The sequence below is a fragment of the Podarcis erhardii genome (genome assembly GCF_964252035.2).
Source record: "Podarcis erhardii genome assembly, chromosome: 9".
Classification (NCBI taxonomy): Eukaryota; Metazoa; Chordata; class Lepidosauria; order Squamata; family Lacertidae; genus Podarcis; species Podarcis erhardii.
This window is the reverse complement of record NC_138512.1, coordinates 2,329,936-2,346,685: the sequence shown is the minus strand read 5'-3', so window position 1 is coordinate 2,346,685 and position 16,750 is coordinate 2,329,936. Positions and strand designations below refer to the sequence as shown.

General features: G+C 41.1%; 1 protein-coding gene and 1 long non-coding RNA gene across 7 annotated transcripts in view; one reads left to right on the top strand and one right to left on the bottom strand.

The window, feature by feature from the left end:
- NRG4 (neuregulin 4) overlaps nt 1–16,750 on the bottom strand; it is an 86,386-nt gene that overhangs the window by 5,297 nt on the left and 64,339 nt on the right. For all 6 annotated transcript variants that reach the window (XM_081876508.1, XM_081876505.1, XM_081876506.1 and 3 more), the window contains 2 exons: nt 13,294–13,353; nt 5,365–5,458 (listed from right to left, as the gene is read on the bottom strand). In XM_081876508.1, coding sequence (XP_081732634.1) covers nt 5,365–5,458; nt 13,294–13,303 — 104 coding nt within the window. In that variant the 5' untranslated portion in view covers nt 13,304–13,353. The remainder of the gene's footprint in view (nt 1–5,364; nt 5,459–13,293; nt 13,354–16,750) is intronic.
- Nucleotides 387–16,730, top strand: LOC309350003. Its single transcript, XR_014160238.1, has 4 exons — nt 387–628; nt 5,320–5,480; nt 15,461–15,595; nt 16,517–16,730. It is a non-coding gene; the product is annotated as an uncharacterized lncRNA (long non-coding RNA).

Sequence of the window (16,750 nt, the reverse complement as noted above, 5' to 3'; positions counted from 1 at the left end):
GATTTGCGCCCCCTAACCCTACCCCCCAGATGTTGCGCCCGGTGCGGCCGGCCCCCCCTGCACCCCCCACGCTACGCCACTGCATTCAGCTTTATACACGTGGCAAAAAAACAAAAAAGACAGGGCAGAAAGGGGAACAAGGTTCCGGGGGAAATAACTTTGGCAATTCCACCTGCCATTGAACCCAATGAGATTTGACTGCACAGGATTTTGGCTTTAGGCTAATATTACCATTAAAAGTAGAAACCCTTTCTTGATTTATATACAATGAACTGAACTGAAATACGACTGGAATTTACTTAACACTTGAGTTATTTCTTACATGTATGGCCTCTACTGAGACACAGGGTTGACCAGAGTAGCTGCTTTATTTTCTGAGCGGGCTACTTACAGACTTGCCTCATTTCCTGCTTGCGTTCTAGTGTTTGCCAACTCTGCTGTCGATGTTTGCGCTGCTCATTCAGCAGTGGGAGGAAACCTGGTGCAGTTGCCTGCTGATGTATCACTGCTCTTCTGTATTTTTGATATTTCACATGCGCACATTAACAGTAGGAGAGAAGTTGGGGAAGGGGTGCTCAGTGGAAGAGCATCTGCAGAAGGTCCCATGGTTAATCAATGGCATCTCCAGGTAAATCTGGGAATGTCCCTTACTTGAAACCTGAAGAGCCAGTACCAATCATTGTAGACTACTGAGCAGGATGGACCAGTGGTCTGACAGTGTAGGGCAACTTCCTATGTTCCTATGTTCAAAAGTGCTTTGAGTGGCACATGTGAAATCTGGCCTGGTCTGCAGCATAAAATAGTTTTCCTTTTCTTTCTTCCAGTTGCATTGCAGGTTTAGCAGGCGTTGCATTCATATACTACCCCCCACTGCTTTCTTTCTGATTAGCAATATTAATCAGAACATATAGTGTTATTTTTGGAACTCTAGTCTAATCAGGAAAATCAAGGGGGTTTCTTTATTAACGTGCCTTGTATATAAATATCCGTTGCAGGCAAAAAATACCATGTTCCCACTAAAGTCTGCTCAAGCCAAGGAGCCAAGATCCTTATTACTTATGCAAAGTTTTAGTGCCTCATAATTCTGCAGTCAAAACAAAGCAATGCAAATTATAAATGTGTATGCCAATAACTTGACCTGCATGTTTATACTGGTAACAGAATTGCACTTTCTCTTTGCAGGATTTGGTAGATATTAGTGTTGCTTTACACACAAACACACCACATTCTTCTCTCCCAAACACCATGTGCTATTTCCTGTACTGCACCTAGTTGGGTCTGCCATACTATATTATGGTATGTTACCAGAAACATTATATTGTTACCAGAAAAATGCCCATTGCCTCCTGCCTTTGCCCTTCTCTAGGCACCTGTTGTGTGCCCCCCTGTGCCCCCCACATGTCCTTGGGTCCTAGATGTCCACAGTGACCTTTCCAAGCAGGCCATCTCATCCTGCCCTACAGTCATTCCCACCACATTCTGTTTTATTTTTCCAATTTACTGTAATCATTACATGGTTAGCAGTCTTAGTCCTCATTGGTCAGTTTTGCCCACCAGGTTAAAAAAAAAAAAAAGCTTTCATATTTCTGCAAATCCCTCAAGCATGCTGATTCCCCCTCTAGTGGCCTTGTTTTGGCTACTGTTTCCACTCTGCACCAGAGTTCGCTATTAGGAGAGATGCTGAACGCCAGAGTGAAGATCACAGCTAAGTACTTTACAGTCCAATCACAAAACATATTTGCCTCAATCTAGAAAAAGTAAGTTGCACCTAATGCAACAGTCACATGTGCAATAAGTAGTCTTCAGAGTAAACATGCTAAAGATGGCAAGCACTAAATCCTTTCAAAATTGACGGGACAATGTGGTTCAACAGCTGTGGACATTCTTGGAAGACACAGATTATGTAGACCCATTTCAGTCTGGGTATAGCTCAGGCTATGTGATGGACCCTTGCTCAGAGGTCTGCACTGACTGCCAATTTGTTATCAGGCCAAATTAAAAGTGTTCCTATTGGTATATAAAAGTTTCTCCCATTGACTGCTACTGATTTGGGGGGACCTAACATTTTAAATGGAGCCACGGGATTCAATGTGGGTCCTGTTAAATTCACTCAGCCTTATTTCCAAAAAATATGTTACCATTGGTGTGGGATTTTGTATCTGAATGGGTAGTAGTAGCCTAATAGCTCTTGAAAGGCCATGTGTCAGCTATGAGACCTCTCCCGCTTCACCCAAATCCCCATTTCTGCCAAAAAGAGCAGTAACTGTGAAAAATCCAAAAGCAAACAGGAATGATTTCCTTCATGTACTCATTAAAGGGCATGTTTATCTATTCAAAAGAAAGGTGTGATTCTGCTGTGTACACAGTCCACAGTCCACAGAGTTACACAAGGTTCTCTTGCATCATGTGTCCTGGTTTCGCATACCACTTTTCTCAATGCAGCGTTTTTTTATTGCCAAGAAGCCTCAGACCACATTTAGACCTGCACTGCAGTGATCCCTCATCATTCACTCTTTAGGACTTTCCCAGAGAACTTTCTGCCTTGATAAACAGTCAGCTGCCGCAGAGGAGCTAGAAGTCTTCCCCAAGCAAGCACTTTTGTTGCAGGGGTATCACATTTTCCTTGTGCTCAAAACACAATACGGGACTAAATCAGCAATATGATGGAAAAGTGGAGGTTTTCTATCCTCTGCAATACCCCAAATATGGCAACCAGGCTAAACTACAGATTAGATGCAGAACTGGCCCAATCACATGAAACGTGGAGCAGTGTGGGATCAGGTGCCAAATCAAGAGCTGTTCGACAGTGGAATTTGCTGCCAAGGAGTGTGGTGGAGTCTCCTTCTTTGGAGGTCTTTAAGCAGAGGCTTGACAACCATATGTCAGGAGTACTCTGATGCTGTTTCCTGCTTGGCAGGGGGTTGGACTCGATGGCCCTTGTGGTCTCTTCCAACTCTATGATTCTATGATTCTATGATTCAATGATTCAAAGTGCAAAGCAGTTGGTTGTGGGGAGGCTGGACCCTCCCACCACCAAATTCTCCTACCATTTCCTCCCCAACTGAACTCTGATACCAGAAGTGGGCTTTCTGGGGACAAACACAGATGAGGGAAATGAGGGAGTAGAAAGCTAAAAATTCTACTTGCACATTTCCTTTGCATTTAAATTACACCCCTCCCCACTGCCAGTCCACACATGATCACAACATGATCACCAATCCATTGGTGTCCTGGGCAGTACAGCTCAAATAGGAGTGGTGGTAGGGCATCCAAGTATGACTATGACAGTTTTAAATGGCAATGCAGTTTCTTTTCTTTACCATGAGAACTTTAAATGTCTGGAAAAAATCTTTAGGGGTGGGTGGGCAAGTGAGGAAGATGTACTCTCACAAGATCTTCCTTAGGGAGAAAGATCACTGTGAATTCTTACCTTACACTTTATAGCACATAGAAACCAGCCAAGATGATTCAAATGTCATTTCAATCAGATAAATATTAACAAGATTTTTATGGACTTTGGGGTCCCAAGGCAACTCTCTTCTTCAAGTCTTCTCTGCTACTGGCTATGGAAACCAACTACCTTAGCACCCAGTCTTTTCTGCACAGAGCTACAATTTTGCCAATCATTTGAGAAGGAATCAAGGCAGAGGATTAGCAACTTGGAGAAGTTGGGGTGAGATCTAGGGATAGATCCTTTACATGCCAGTATTTGTCTAAGCAAGCATTTGGTCCTTCTGTAATACCACTGAGCTGTGGAATACATATTCTTCCATTACTACTATTCCTAGCTCTACTGATTACCAAGTGATAGCACAGTGTAAACAAAACCTTTCTTATTTATAATTAGCTTTCTTGCCTGACTGATAAGGAGCATGCCATGCTTTGAATAAGAACATGCTGGAACGGAATACTCTAATTCACAGAGCGATCCCATCCATTAATTACATACTTGGCAGGATAGAATTGCTACTAAATAAGTTGATAAGAAGTTGTAACAACTTCCATATTCACAAGCCTCTTCTGGTGCAATGGGAAAAAATGAGTCTCTGGTCCTGACTTTGCCCAGAGTTATGCTTGCTGAAGTGGTGCAAGTGAAAATTCAGCATGTGGCTACTTCATTTAACACTAAAGCCAGGTAGATGAGGAAGATCCTAGCAGCTCAAGATCCTGACTCCCAGCCCAGTGATTGGTAACACAATGAAATGCAGCCCATTTCCTGAAGGGTGGAGGAAGGGGAATGGATAAGCAAGGTGTGTTTTATACTCTATAGCAGAAAGGGAGCAGGTAACATCATAGTCCACACAACAGGAGGTGTAGGTTATCTAGCCAGTAAGTGGCCTCTTTGTTCAGATGCTGGTTTCTGAACACAGAGATGCATGAAACACATCTTTGTGCATGAAACCCGCATATTGGTATATGTGATTGTTGTTAGCTGATTTGACTAGAGCAATAAAATGCAATATAAGGACTAGTAACTAATGAACTAAATAAACAAAGCAAAATTGATGTTTATACTAAAACCAGATGTCATAATACCTGACAGTTGTCTGTCCAACTTTAAAAGAAATAGAAAAATCAAAGGAAGGGCATTTCACAACTTCTCTAGCCAAGCTGTGCCATTGCTGTGCCACTCTTTAAGTAGGTGGTTAATGTTTACTCGTTCTGTTGAACCCTTCGCTTCTTGTCTTGTCCTGTGAACTGAGGAAATAACAATTCTGTTCCCTGTGCTGTGCTTTGTCAGTATAAAGTGCTCTGTCTCATCCCATATATGCTTACCACAGGCAGTTACTGTGTGCCAATAACCATTTTTATAGAGGACAATTATGATTACAGTCTTGGTTTATATGTACCACTTAGCATCAGGTACTGGCATTACAACTGTGCAAAGAAGAATATAACAGATGTGTTACTAAATGGAAGTGTGCTAATAAACTACCACTCCTGCTCCTTGACACACCAGATTGGGGCTAAAGACAAAATAAGCCTGGCAGCAATGGCAACTGCAAAGGCAATGAGGTGGCAAAGTTACTAGCACCAAAGGAAAGAGGCGTAAACCCTCAGGCAGCCTTGGCAGCCTTGTGTGTGACTAGGTGGTTAGTGTGCGTATTAGGAGAGCACTATCTGTCTCAAGCCCTACAAAAGTCTGGAGAAGCCCCTTTGTATATTACCTAAAAACAATGTTTCCACTGTGATTTTGTGATTTACCTTGAGTGGGATATTCCCTGAAGGGTGGCACACAAATGATTATATAATCAATACATAAGAAACATGCTCTAGATAAGCTGATGAAATAATGTGTTTCCTCCATTGCTAATTTAGCCCAGGAGATGACTCTTATGTAGCAATGAAAATACAAACATTTACCTGCAAAAGGGACTGGAAATGGCAGGTATCGTGTAACAAATCCCACCATTCAGACAAAAAGATCCATAACTGCTGCCACAAAGTTCTTCATGATCTAAAACAAAAAGAAATATAGGGTAGGTTAATTTTAGCCTGCTCTTCTTGCATGAAACAAATGTGATGATGTGGGGAAATAGAATAACTTACTGAAGTGTTTTAACACCTTGTTTGCCTTCATATTGTATGAAAAAGTGTTTCTATTATTACTTTTAATCATGACAAATAAAAGAAGGATTAACCTTACTCTCACAGCCTGCAAATGCATAGGCATCATCGCCATCTCCTGTTATGCAAACACAGCTTTTGGGATTCTTTTGCATGAACAGGTGGACACAAAATCCAAGCACAAAACCCTACAAAAGAGGAGTGGGAAAGGCAGCGTTGTCGTTTGTTTGCTTTACGGTCTGTGCAAAAGGGCTTCAGCAAAGGAAAGCAGAGACTTATTGAATCCTCTCCTTCTGCCAAAGGACCAAGAACAGGAACCCTGATGCAGAGCTAGCTCTTCAGTACTTTGTGGGAAACTGATAATGCAGGAGTCAGGACCGGTTTCAGTCCAACATCTGCACAGATCTGAGGTCTCTGCTAGTGCATTAGAGTAGGGGTATCCTTTTGCAACTGAATTCAGTGGGATTTTAATTGCATAAAACTCAGCACTAGATGACAGCCTTCAGATTTTACTTGATAGGCTCTGCTTGCATTATTATTATTATTATTAGTATTAGTAGTAGTAGTAGTAGTAGTAGTAGTAGTAGTAGTATTTTCGGAGATCTCAGGGAGGTTCACAGAATAAAAATCAAGATATAAAACCACTAAATAACTAATAAAAATAAAAAACAACAACCCAATACTGCCCCCCCCCCAAAAAAAAACACATTTTAAAAGGGCATAGGATATAAATCAGATCAACCAAAGGCCTGGTTAAAAAGGAATGTTTTTGCCTGGCGCCCAAAGGTGTATAATGGAGGCTCCAGGCGAACTTCCCTGGGGAGAGCATTCTGCAGATGGGGAGCCACTGCAGGGAAGGTCCGTCCTCGTGTTGCCACCCTCCTGGCCTCTCAAGGAGGAGGCACACGAAGAAGAGCCTCAGAAGATGATCTCAGGGTCTGGGTAGGTTCAAAGGGGAAGAGGCAGTTCCTGAGGTATTGCGGTCCTGAGCCGTTTAAGGCTTTGTAGGTCAAAGCCAGCACTTTACAATGGGCCCAGAAGCTAACTGGCAGCCAGCGCAGTCAGGGCACGATTGGTGCATTATGCTCAAACCGTCTTGTCCCAGTGAGCAACCTGGCCGCTGAATTCTGGTTATTGGAAGCTGAATGGTTATTGGAAGCTGAAGCTTCCGAACGTCTTCAGAGGCAGCCCAACGTATAACGCATTGCAGTAATCTAACCTTGAGGTTACCAGAGCATAGACAACAGTAGTTAGGCTATCCCTGTCCAGATAGGGGCATAGCTGGGCCACCAGCCAAAGCTGATGGAAGGCACTCCAGGCCACTGAGGCCACCTGAGCCTCAAGCAACAGCAAAGGATCCAGGAGGACCCTCAAGCTACGAACCTGCTCCTTCAGAGGAAGTGTAACCCCATCAAGAGCAGATGACCTCCCACCCATCCGGTCTGAGGAACCACCCACTAGCAGTGCCTCAGTCTTATCTGGACTGAGCTTCAGTCTGTTGGCTCTCATCCAGTCCATTACTGAGGCAAGACTTCCAGCACTTCCACTGCCTCACCTGCAGATATAAAGGAGAAATAGAGCATACTGCTGACAACGTACTCCAAACCTCCAGATAACCCCACCCAGCAGTTTTATGTAGATGGTAAACAACATGGGGGATAGGATTGAGCCCTGCGAAACCCCACATTGAAGGTTCCACAGGGCTGAAAAGCATTCCCCAAGTATTAAAAGACAAATCTTGAAATCTTCCTTACACCTTCAGATTGAAAAGTCTACTTGTTTCCACTAAGCACAGATAAGATTAACCACAGTTTTTCTGAGTTCAGACAAAAACAAGAGGCAAAGCTTCTGATTTCCTCCTCAAAGTTGCACCAGAGGAGGCGAGGAGCACATTAGCCTAGGGGAAGGCTAGGCTTGTTCTCAGCCAGTAAAGTAACTGGCCAAATTCACAAATAGAACTTCTCCAGTGAGTAAGGATTGAAAATCTAGTTCTCCCAGTCCTAATCAAATAGTGTAATGATTACGCTGCACTGTTTCTCCAATAGCTACTTCAGAGCTGCTGATACACACATAAACATTTATATCCCACCCTTCTGGTGGAAAAGAACATAAACGTTGTGTGCAAAAGCACACAAATATTTGCTACATTTAAAATTGCTATTTCATAAAAACAACAATATAAAACAACTAAGCAAGGATAGAGGAAACCAGAAGTGGCTTGTCAGGTGTGGCAGAGGGAGAGGCATCCTCACAGAGGTGGTGGTACCACTGTCTTCAAAAGGATATGATGTTAGCTCTGACATACAGGCGTGTGCAAACCCACCAACCCAGAGCTCTCCCAGTGGTCCCTGCCTCCACTGCTGCTCCTGAGCCATAGATGAAGGAACAGCAACAAACAAAACAGATGAAGGAAATGTATGCCACACACTGTCTTCAGCTAAGAACTCCAAGTGAGAGTGCTAACGCACTTCATAGCGCAAGGTATTCCATAGTTGATGTGCAGCCACTAGGAAAGCTTCCACAAAAACACCCTAAGGGTACACAATCTTTAAATAAAAATATCTTTCTTGCTGAAAACTCAAGGACAGGAAGGGGACAGATGGCAGAATATCCTGGTTAAAAGTGAATTCAAAGAACAACGTAGAAAATGCTAAAATTCCATCCGTCCGCCAATTTAGTTCTGCCTCTGACATCTTTCCCTGATAAGGATCTCTTACAACATTTCTGAATCTTCCTGAAGCTTTGCCAAATCATCAAGAGAGGCAGGCAGACAACACCTTTCTTCATTTCCTGCATTTTGAGTTGCATGAACAATGCTGTAAGGAGGCTGTAAGGTACAGCACAATATATTAAAATACCTAGATTAAAAGTTGCCTTTAAACTAGCACTGAGAGTGAACTTTAGTAACCACTACAACAACCCTATTCAGAAATAAACGGGTCCAACAGATCAAAAACTAGCCATCTGCACTGCCATAAACCCTGTGGAGATCCCTAGGCAATTGAAATCTTGCCCCGCCCCTCTGTACGCACGCTCTAGTGGGATAACATGGAACTAAGAAAGCTTGACTGTAATTTTCTTTCAAGATCAAATTAATATTATTTTGATCCATTGTCATGGGGCCCCTAAAAGGCCCATAGGCCACTGCCTACTCTGCTTATCTGGTAATCTGGCACTGGCCAGCTGGTAACCTGAAAACTGTGATATTATTTTGCTGAGTTTCACCTAGTATCGGAGTTTAAAGTGGAAGAGAAGTAATGCTAAAGATCTTCCAGGAGAACAAAGGAAATAAAGAGCTGCTGCTTTTACTCTTCTTCTTTGGCGATCATATGCAGCCGAGTAAGATTGTCTTCCATAAACACGGTTTTAACAATGAGTCTGTAAGTGACTGTGGAGGCCAGTTCTGGATCCACACGTCCTTCCACAGTGGGGACAGAGGTTTCCGGGCGGGAGTTGATCACGGTGAGGGTTTGCCAAATGAACCTTCCTCTTAGCACGTTTTTCCTTTCATCCTGGTTTGAGCGTCTTCAGAGTCCATGACACCTTTGGCAAAGGCTGTTCTCCAACTGGGGCACTTGCAGGCCAGTGTTACTGAATTGTCAGTGTTTATGCTATACTTTTTAGATTTGCCTTGAGAGAGTCTTTAAACCTCTTTTGTTGACCACCAGCATTACAATTTCCATTTTAAGTTTGGAATAGAGTAGTTGCTTTGGAAGACGGTAATCAGACATCTGAACAACATGACCAGTCCAATGAAGTTGATGTTGAAGAATCATTGCTTTGACACTGGTGATCTTTGGTCTGGTGATTCCATCAATGGTGTCTCCGAGAAAAATTACATATGACTTGGGAAGACAAGCAAACTAATGTCAGCGTACTGGAAGAGGCAAAGATCAGCAGCTGCTTTTGCTAACACTCCTGTCCAGATCCACTATAATCATCTGAAAGAAAGTGGCTGGTGGGACGGGACAGCAAGAGCAGGGAACAGCAGCAAAGCATCTCTTCATGGCCTTATAGTTCTCTCAGATCAGCTTGCAGGGAATATCATTCCACAAAGAAAAGATATTATTTGCCTTTAAGGCCTTCCCCCCCACCAAATAATTTTTGAAATAAATAAATTATACCCCCCTCTCTACGTGAATGCAATGGGTGGGACAAGTTAGCAGCTCCTCCTGCTATACATTATATCAATATTTATCAGAAAGAATATTTTAGCAAGAGCTATTTTTAAAAAGATTTTAAAAAATATTGCTACATGTTAAGGCCAAGCATCTCCATTAAGGAAGAATCCGCTTGTGGCATAACACACTTGAGAACTACGGTATGTGCTACCTTGCACTCTAGGTGTCATAGTCACTGTTATTTCTAGCAGCACCTGAAAATGGGGCAGCAAATATGGAAACATGGTGCCACAGTAAGACCACTTTTTAAATGGTCGGAAAGTTGTACCAATTTTTCCATTCTCAAACACTAAAAAAGAGATCTAGCTTGTTGATATTTCCCATATATAAATGTGAGTCTCTAAAGGGATATTTCTGCATGATCTGTCAAAGTGGAGAAATATCCCTCAGCCCAGCCAGTAACAGAAATGCTACTTCCTGACCCAGGTAGGAAGCCAGGAGGGCAGAGAGTAGCTCAGGGGTGTTGTTTTTACAGAACCATAACCAGATTTGCTTGTTCATCCGGTACTGTTCTTTGTTGACAAAATAAACTCATCTAACCTGAGTTTCTCTATTTTTATTCAGATTCTGTGAAGTTTGTTAGAGAAGTCTGATTTCGAGGCAGGTCTACAGTCTGTATTATGGCATGTCTACAATGTGACTAGAATACAAATGTTGTGTTACTGTATTTAGAGGGCTGTAATCACTACAAGTAACTTCATGGTTTACAAAACACTCTAAAAGCTCATATAAAAAGCTACAGTAAATATCATCAATCTCTGTACTCATTTGTAGGCTCTTCTGAATTTCGTAACTTGTGCTGTGAATGCTGAACTCCATGCAGCTACAATGAAGGAAGTGGAATGCCAACTTGGCTGGGGGAAATTTTCATACAGGCTGAGTGACAGGAGTGCATTGTGCTATGAAGGGCCTTGAAGCCAGGGGAACTTTGGGAGTTAGTCACTTGCTGAATGCAGTGTGGCCATGGAAGTAAAGGCCCACCTTCCTGGGTGAGAGATAGATTCTGACTAGGTATATTAAAGACTGGGTGCTGCGGGAAGGCATGGGATCTAAAAGGCTGCACAGAAGCAAAAGGGGAAGTAGAAATCACAGGGCCTAAGGATAAAGAATGCCAAAAATATTCAAATTCAGAATAATTAGACAGGTATTTGCCTATCTGACTCCAAAATATTGCAATCAAGTTATCATGTAGAAATGATTTGAATATTAATTACATGGAGAACAACAAATGAATTTATTATATAGTAGTTGTTTGTACATTGTGCCACAAACAAACAGGATGAAATTGTATTCAAGACATCGGTCAGTTGTATGGGTGGAGGAGCATTCATTATTTGCATCCTCTCTCAAAGGTTCAGGACACTTTACAATTTGAGATGTTTATGATCTGTGGTTCAGTACAACTTGCCTCCTGGATTCCTTCTTACTAGTACATATAGGGGTGTGGGTGGTGTGCATGCTTTCTGGAGATGGGAGAAACAAGTTGAGGAACTAAAAAAATAAACTAGTCTGGAAATCTGGGGTGGGGGTGGGGGTAATCTAGTCAGGAGAAGCAGAGAATAGCCTATTAAGGAATTCATATTTTTGATGAATTATTGTATTGATTTTCATGGTTAAAAAAAAAGCTTGTATCAAAAGTGCGGCCTCCTCTCTTCCCAACATCCTTGGAATGGCCATATTGATTGATTGATTAATTGATTGATTGAATTTATATACCGCCCTATACCTGGAGGTCTCAGGGTGGTTCACAGAACAAAATAAAAATATAAAATAAAAATAAAAACAACAACCCAATAACACCCCTAAAAAAAGAACCACAAAATTTTAAAAGGCATAGTATATGGGAAGCCACCTTACACTGCCAGACCAGAGGCATCAAGCAGTATCTGCTCTGAATGATCGTGGCACTCTGTCTCTTTCCCATCCCTGAGCTCCTTTTAAATGGGAAATGCTGGGACTTTCTGCATGCTAATCATATGCGTGCCAAGCTATAATCTCACTCCACTGGAGGACAGGAAACTCAAGATTCTATACGCTGGGCCTGTTCCCTTGCTCAGGTCCAGAAAGAGGTGATGGGAAGGTAATTGCAATGAACCACCTAGTTCATTTTCCCCAAGCTATACACTGAAACTAGTGGGAAAAATCACCTCTCCTGGTAGCCATCCTATTTCTGCAGTACACTGATTTTATGGCAAAACCATACGTTGATAGTAAAGAGAAGGCTGTTATGTGCTTGCGCTATAAGGGGAGCCCCATCAACTAATTGTACCGATTGCCAATGACTGCCAGCCAGGATGGCTCTGCTCTGCCTCCACAGTCAAAGGCAGCAATGCTTCTGGATGCCAGTTGCAGGAAAGCACAGGAGGGGGTCTGGTCTTGTGCTCAGGTCCTGCTTGCAGGTACCTTGTAATGGCATCTGGTTTGCCACTCTGGGAACAGGATGGTGAACTAGATGAGCCATTGTTTTTAGGATGTTATGGCTGTGTTCTTGTGCAGTCTAATAGAGAGTGGAAAGTGATGACATTGCAAACAACTCATGATCTAGTAAACTTCAGGGAAACCGTTAACCAAACGTTCTTGAACATTAAAGAACATATTGCGTTCAAGAACATACTGAGGGTGGGCATATACTAAATCAAATAAAATTAGACACTAAAATAGGAAAATATTATTTAAATGGTGGAACATTTCTGTGGGAGCAGGTAGTATTTCATTTCTCCATAAGCTTTCTTGCTTAGAAAAGTTAATTAATATATAGGTATGATCATCTCCACTGTGATCTCTATCACTGTGCAGAGGAACAATATGTTGCCCACAAGCAAAGCAAATATGGAGCTTCTTTAATCATGTTAATTCTTTTATGCATAGATAATTCCACATTTTCACACTAATATGTTATGCTGTTCAATATGCACATCAACATCAGCGGAATATTTGTGCCCACTAATCTGGCAATGTAAACAGAAGCCTAAAATTTGTATGCACCTGCAAATGAGGGACACACCACTGCATGCACATATTTTAATACATCAGGCAATCCAGTCCAAAACAGTAAATGCCTGAAAATAGTCTGCAAAATCCACAATCTTGTCAACACACATTACCTATGAATGTTTTGCCCAAGAAACAAGTTAATTTGCCAGAGGAAGTACAGAATGACCTTCTTTTCTCCAACCTTCTCCAACCTTCTCCAACCATTCTTTTGTACAACAGTCTTTATCTCACCTCTTGCCATGATTAAGTGGCGTTCTTACTTTCTAAACTTCATCCACCCATCTGAAATATGGGGATAACACGAATCCATATGACAGGGCTAAATGTAAGGAGGATTACAAGATACTGGTTGCAATCAAACAATCCAAACCAGGTTAAAAAGTAATAAAATAAACCCTTTCCACAAGGGCAGGAGAGAGAACATGTGAGCACAAGTATATGAAACCAGTATGTGAAGTGGTTTGATGAGTCACAAAAACAAACCATTGAGCAGTCAGAAATATAACAGAGTTGTGAATATCGGTACAGCCAAAAACCTTAAGGAAGTTACCTGTTCGCATATTATTCTGACCGCTCGTAGTTCTTGATCACCGCCTATTCTTCGAATGCCCTGAAGACAAAAACACCTTGTTTTATTCCAAATGTTTTCTGTCTGATGAAACAGCTAGGATTATTTTCATCAAAACTAAATAAATACTCAGTTGGCAGTCAGCAGATATCTGTTACCCTTTATGTAAACACAATTAATTTTAAATCTAACAGCAAACACTGCTGCATTCAATAGCTCAGTGGTCCTGATTTTTTGTTAACTGCTTCCTTTGTTCCTGCAGTTACTGTACTTTTCCGTGTATAAGGCTAGATTTTTTTACTTTAAAATAAGGTTAAAAATCTGGGGGCATCTTATAAATGGATATTGCATATGCCCATTTTCTAAATTTGGGATCCCCAAAAGTATGGGGGTGTCTTATACACGGAAAAATACGGTAATTTATTTGGGCAATTCTCCTTTAGTTTTTGTTAACTCCACCTCCACGCCCCTGCAAATTGCAGCACCAGTCTGTCTAGCATAGTCAAACAGCACTACAAAATCTTTAAATATTATTGTAACTTTAATTAAATCCAGTTTGGAGGTTATGTCCACTGTAATACATCCCAATGAGTTTAAATGGGCTATGACTGATTTATAGCCTATTAATTGCTGTTTATTATTGTGAATATGCATTGTGATATAAACAGAATGAGGATATTATACTGAAGTATGGTTTAGCATTACATCTGAAAATGCCATCCTTAACCTATGGATTGCTGTGTGTCTAAGACTGAGTCCAGGCTGCCTTTTAATTTGACCTTTGCTCTAGCAATGTAGTGGCAACCAGAATGAGAGGAGAGAAGAAGAAAGTAATTTATGGAGCAGTTACCAAAGAGAACGGAGCTTTTCTTCATCAGTCACTCTCTTCAGCTTATCTGCTAGACCAGGCTTCCTCAAACCCGGCCCTCCAGATGTTTGGAGACTACAATTCCCATCATCCCTGACCACTGGTCCTGCTAGCTAGGGATTATGGGAGTTATAGGCCAAAAACATCTGGAGGGCTGAGGTTGAGGAAGCCTGTGCTAGCCCCTGGTCTGTTGAATGCATAGATGGGTACTGCTCCTGTGTGGCTTGCAGATGATGTTCCCAAACCCCTTCCTCTCCAAAAACTCAACAGAGATATGGTTCTACCTCTTAGTATAAATCAAGAGTGAGGTTGGTAAGGAAAACGTTTTGTCGAAATCTCTGTCATCAGTGGTAGCTTTATTTATGAATTATGATGCCAGCTCTTCAGTCCACTATACCAGTGCATACGATCGACATTATTAAAGTGTAAACTTAGATGGCCTGTTGAGCTGACCTCCAATCAAGGTGAAGAAACAGGGAGGGGGGAATCCCACTAAGGCAAAATTAGTTACCATAGAATCATAGTTAAAAGGGGCCACATGGATCATTCTAATCCAACCCCATTTCATCCAATGTGGGGCTCATTAGAATAGTTTCGTATGAGTTCTGAGTAGGGATGCAACCCAGTAATAAAAATGTTAATTCATTAATCATGTAAGTCTCAGACAATTAATTTATAGATTAAATTTGTCTAAATTTCATATTAGTAAAAACAATATCCCCAAAGCCAAAAGCATATTTCCTTTAAGTTTATGCACACATGTATGCTGGCCAGCGTCCACTCAGCTAAATGAGCACCAGGAGGACCCCCAAATGCAGCACATTTAACAAGAGCAGGGACAGGACTATAAATTCCAGAGTGTAAGTTATACCCAGCTGACCACTGTTTGCTGCAGCAAGCATCATCTTAGAAGAGCATTCTTTTTGTGTGTGAAGACAGTACTTGCATCTACAGTCTTTATGAGTAATTCGTGTTAAAAATAATAAACAATATCTATTGGAGGATTAATTGTGAAGTCTTTTAGTCAACTAAATATGTTTAATTGATTAATCTAATTAAGCAATTAAGCATTGCAGCCAAGGTGTTTGGTTTGCCAGGTTCGTTGCTTGCTAAAGATACATTTACATAACTTATTTACATTGGCCATTATTGATTTCACATACATTTGGGAACAAACTATTTTTTAATCTTTATTATTTATTTATTATATTTGTATACTAGCAGTGTGGTTGGATTAATTCAATTCCTTTTAATTATTTCCTTTTCCATTGAAATATGCAGGGGATACTCATCACTTATCCAGGAGAACAAAAAATATTCCTTCCTAGTTCAAGGATTATTAATGAGCAGATTTGATAAAGATATGAGGACAAACAGTGGAGGAGAAAATCTTACTTCCTTTTCCAAGAAACATTAGTATCTTCCACCCAAACACATCTCTGCTACTTTTCAAAGAAGTGCAATTTGACCCTTGCAACATACATTTTCTAGTGGTGTTTCTATCAGTTCCCAGTTATTTTTAGTACATACTTCAGGTCAGCTGCTGGTTAAATCAGTCTAAACAATGGCCCTCAGTCAACTGATCATGGAGTTTCCCCTACTCCTAGAAGACCTTCACAGACACACTTGCAATAGTAATAATCAGTGTCAAGGTCTCACATGTACCAAGTTTCCTCCTACCAATTACCCAGGCAGTGCATGAACAATAGGAAATGGCACTTTGTGTAATCTGACTTTAGTGCTTGACAACTAACTGCATTCCCACTGTGTTTACAAGGAAAGGAGCAATACAAAGTACTGTATTGCATAATGTAATGTACAGATTACTATATCCCAGGAGAAAGCTGAATGATGTACTGGTGACAATGCTTTAGGAGTTGTATTTTAGATGCTGTGAATTCACCATTCCCATACTATGGGTGCACAGAGCTATTAACCGGCAGAATCTCCAAAGGAGATCAAAAATTGAAATGGATACCCACTGAGCTTCAAGTAAATATACAGAAGATCCTGTTTTACTCAGGGTTGGAGGAAAGAAAGGATTAAACAGCCCCTTATCCAGAGCAAACAAAATTGAAGAGAAATAACCATCTAAAGGAGCTCAACTCTGTTTCGAGTTGCAACCTTGCAAGAGAGAGTGAGAGAGATTCAGAGATTTCTTGCTGAAATAGCCATCCCTGTCCTAAACTAAACATGTTTAATTTGGGAAAAATATAATAAATTGCACTTACTAATTTCCATAGTTACTAACAATGGTTATTTTCAAATTTACATTTCATACTTGTGCAATAACATCTACAAAAAAGGTAAAATTGTGCTATATTGCTTTTGTTGCAGGTAATCTAAATCCTGATACTAAATCAACCAGTAGAGCATGGACCTTTTGTGGATGAAAGAGGTTGCACTTGGAATATTACACATTCACCTATGTCACTTGAAACGCTTTTTTCCATTTGCCCTGGATAATGTAGGATCATCCAATACGTATTTGTCAAGAGGAAACGTCTGAATAAATTTTGTTCATTCTAAATGGCATACTGTTTCATAAAAAGGTTAAAGAGATCTATACTT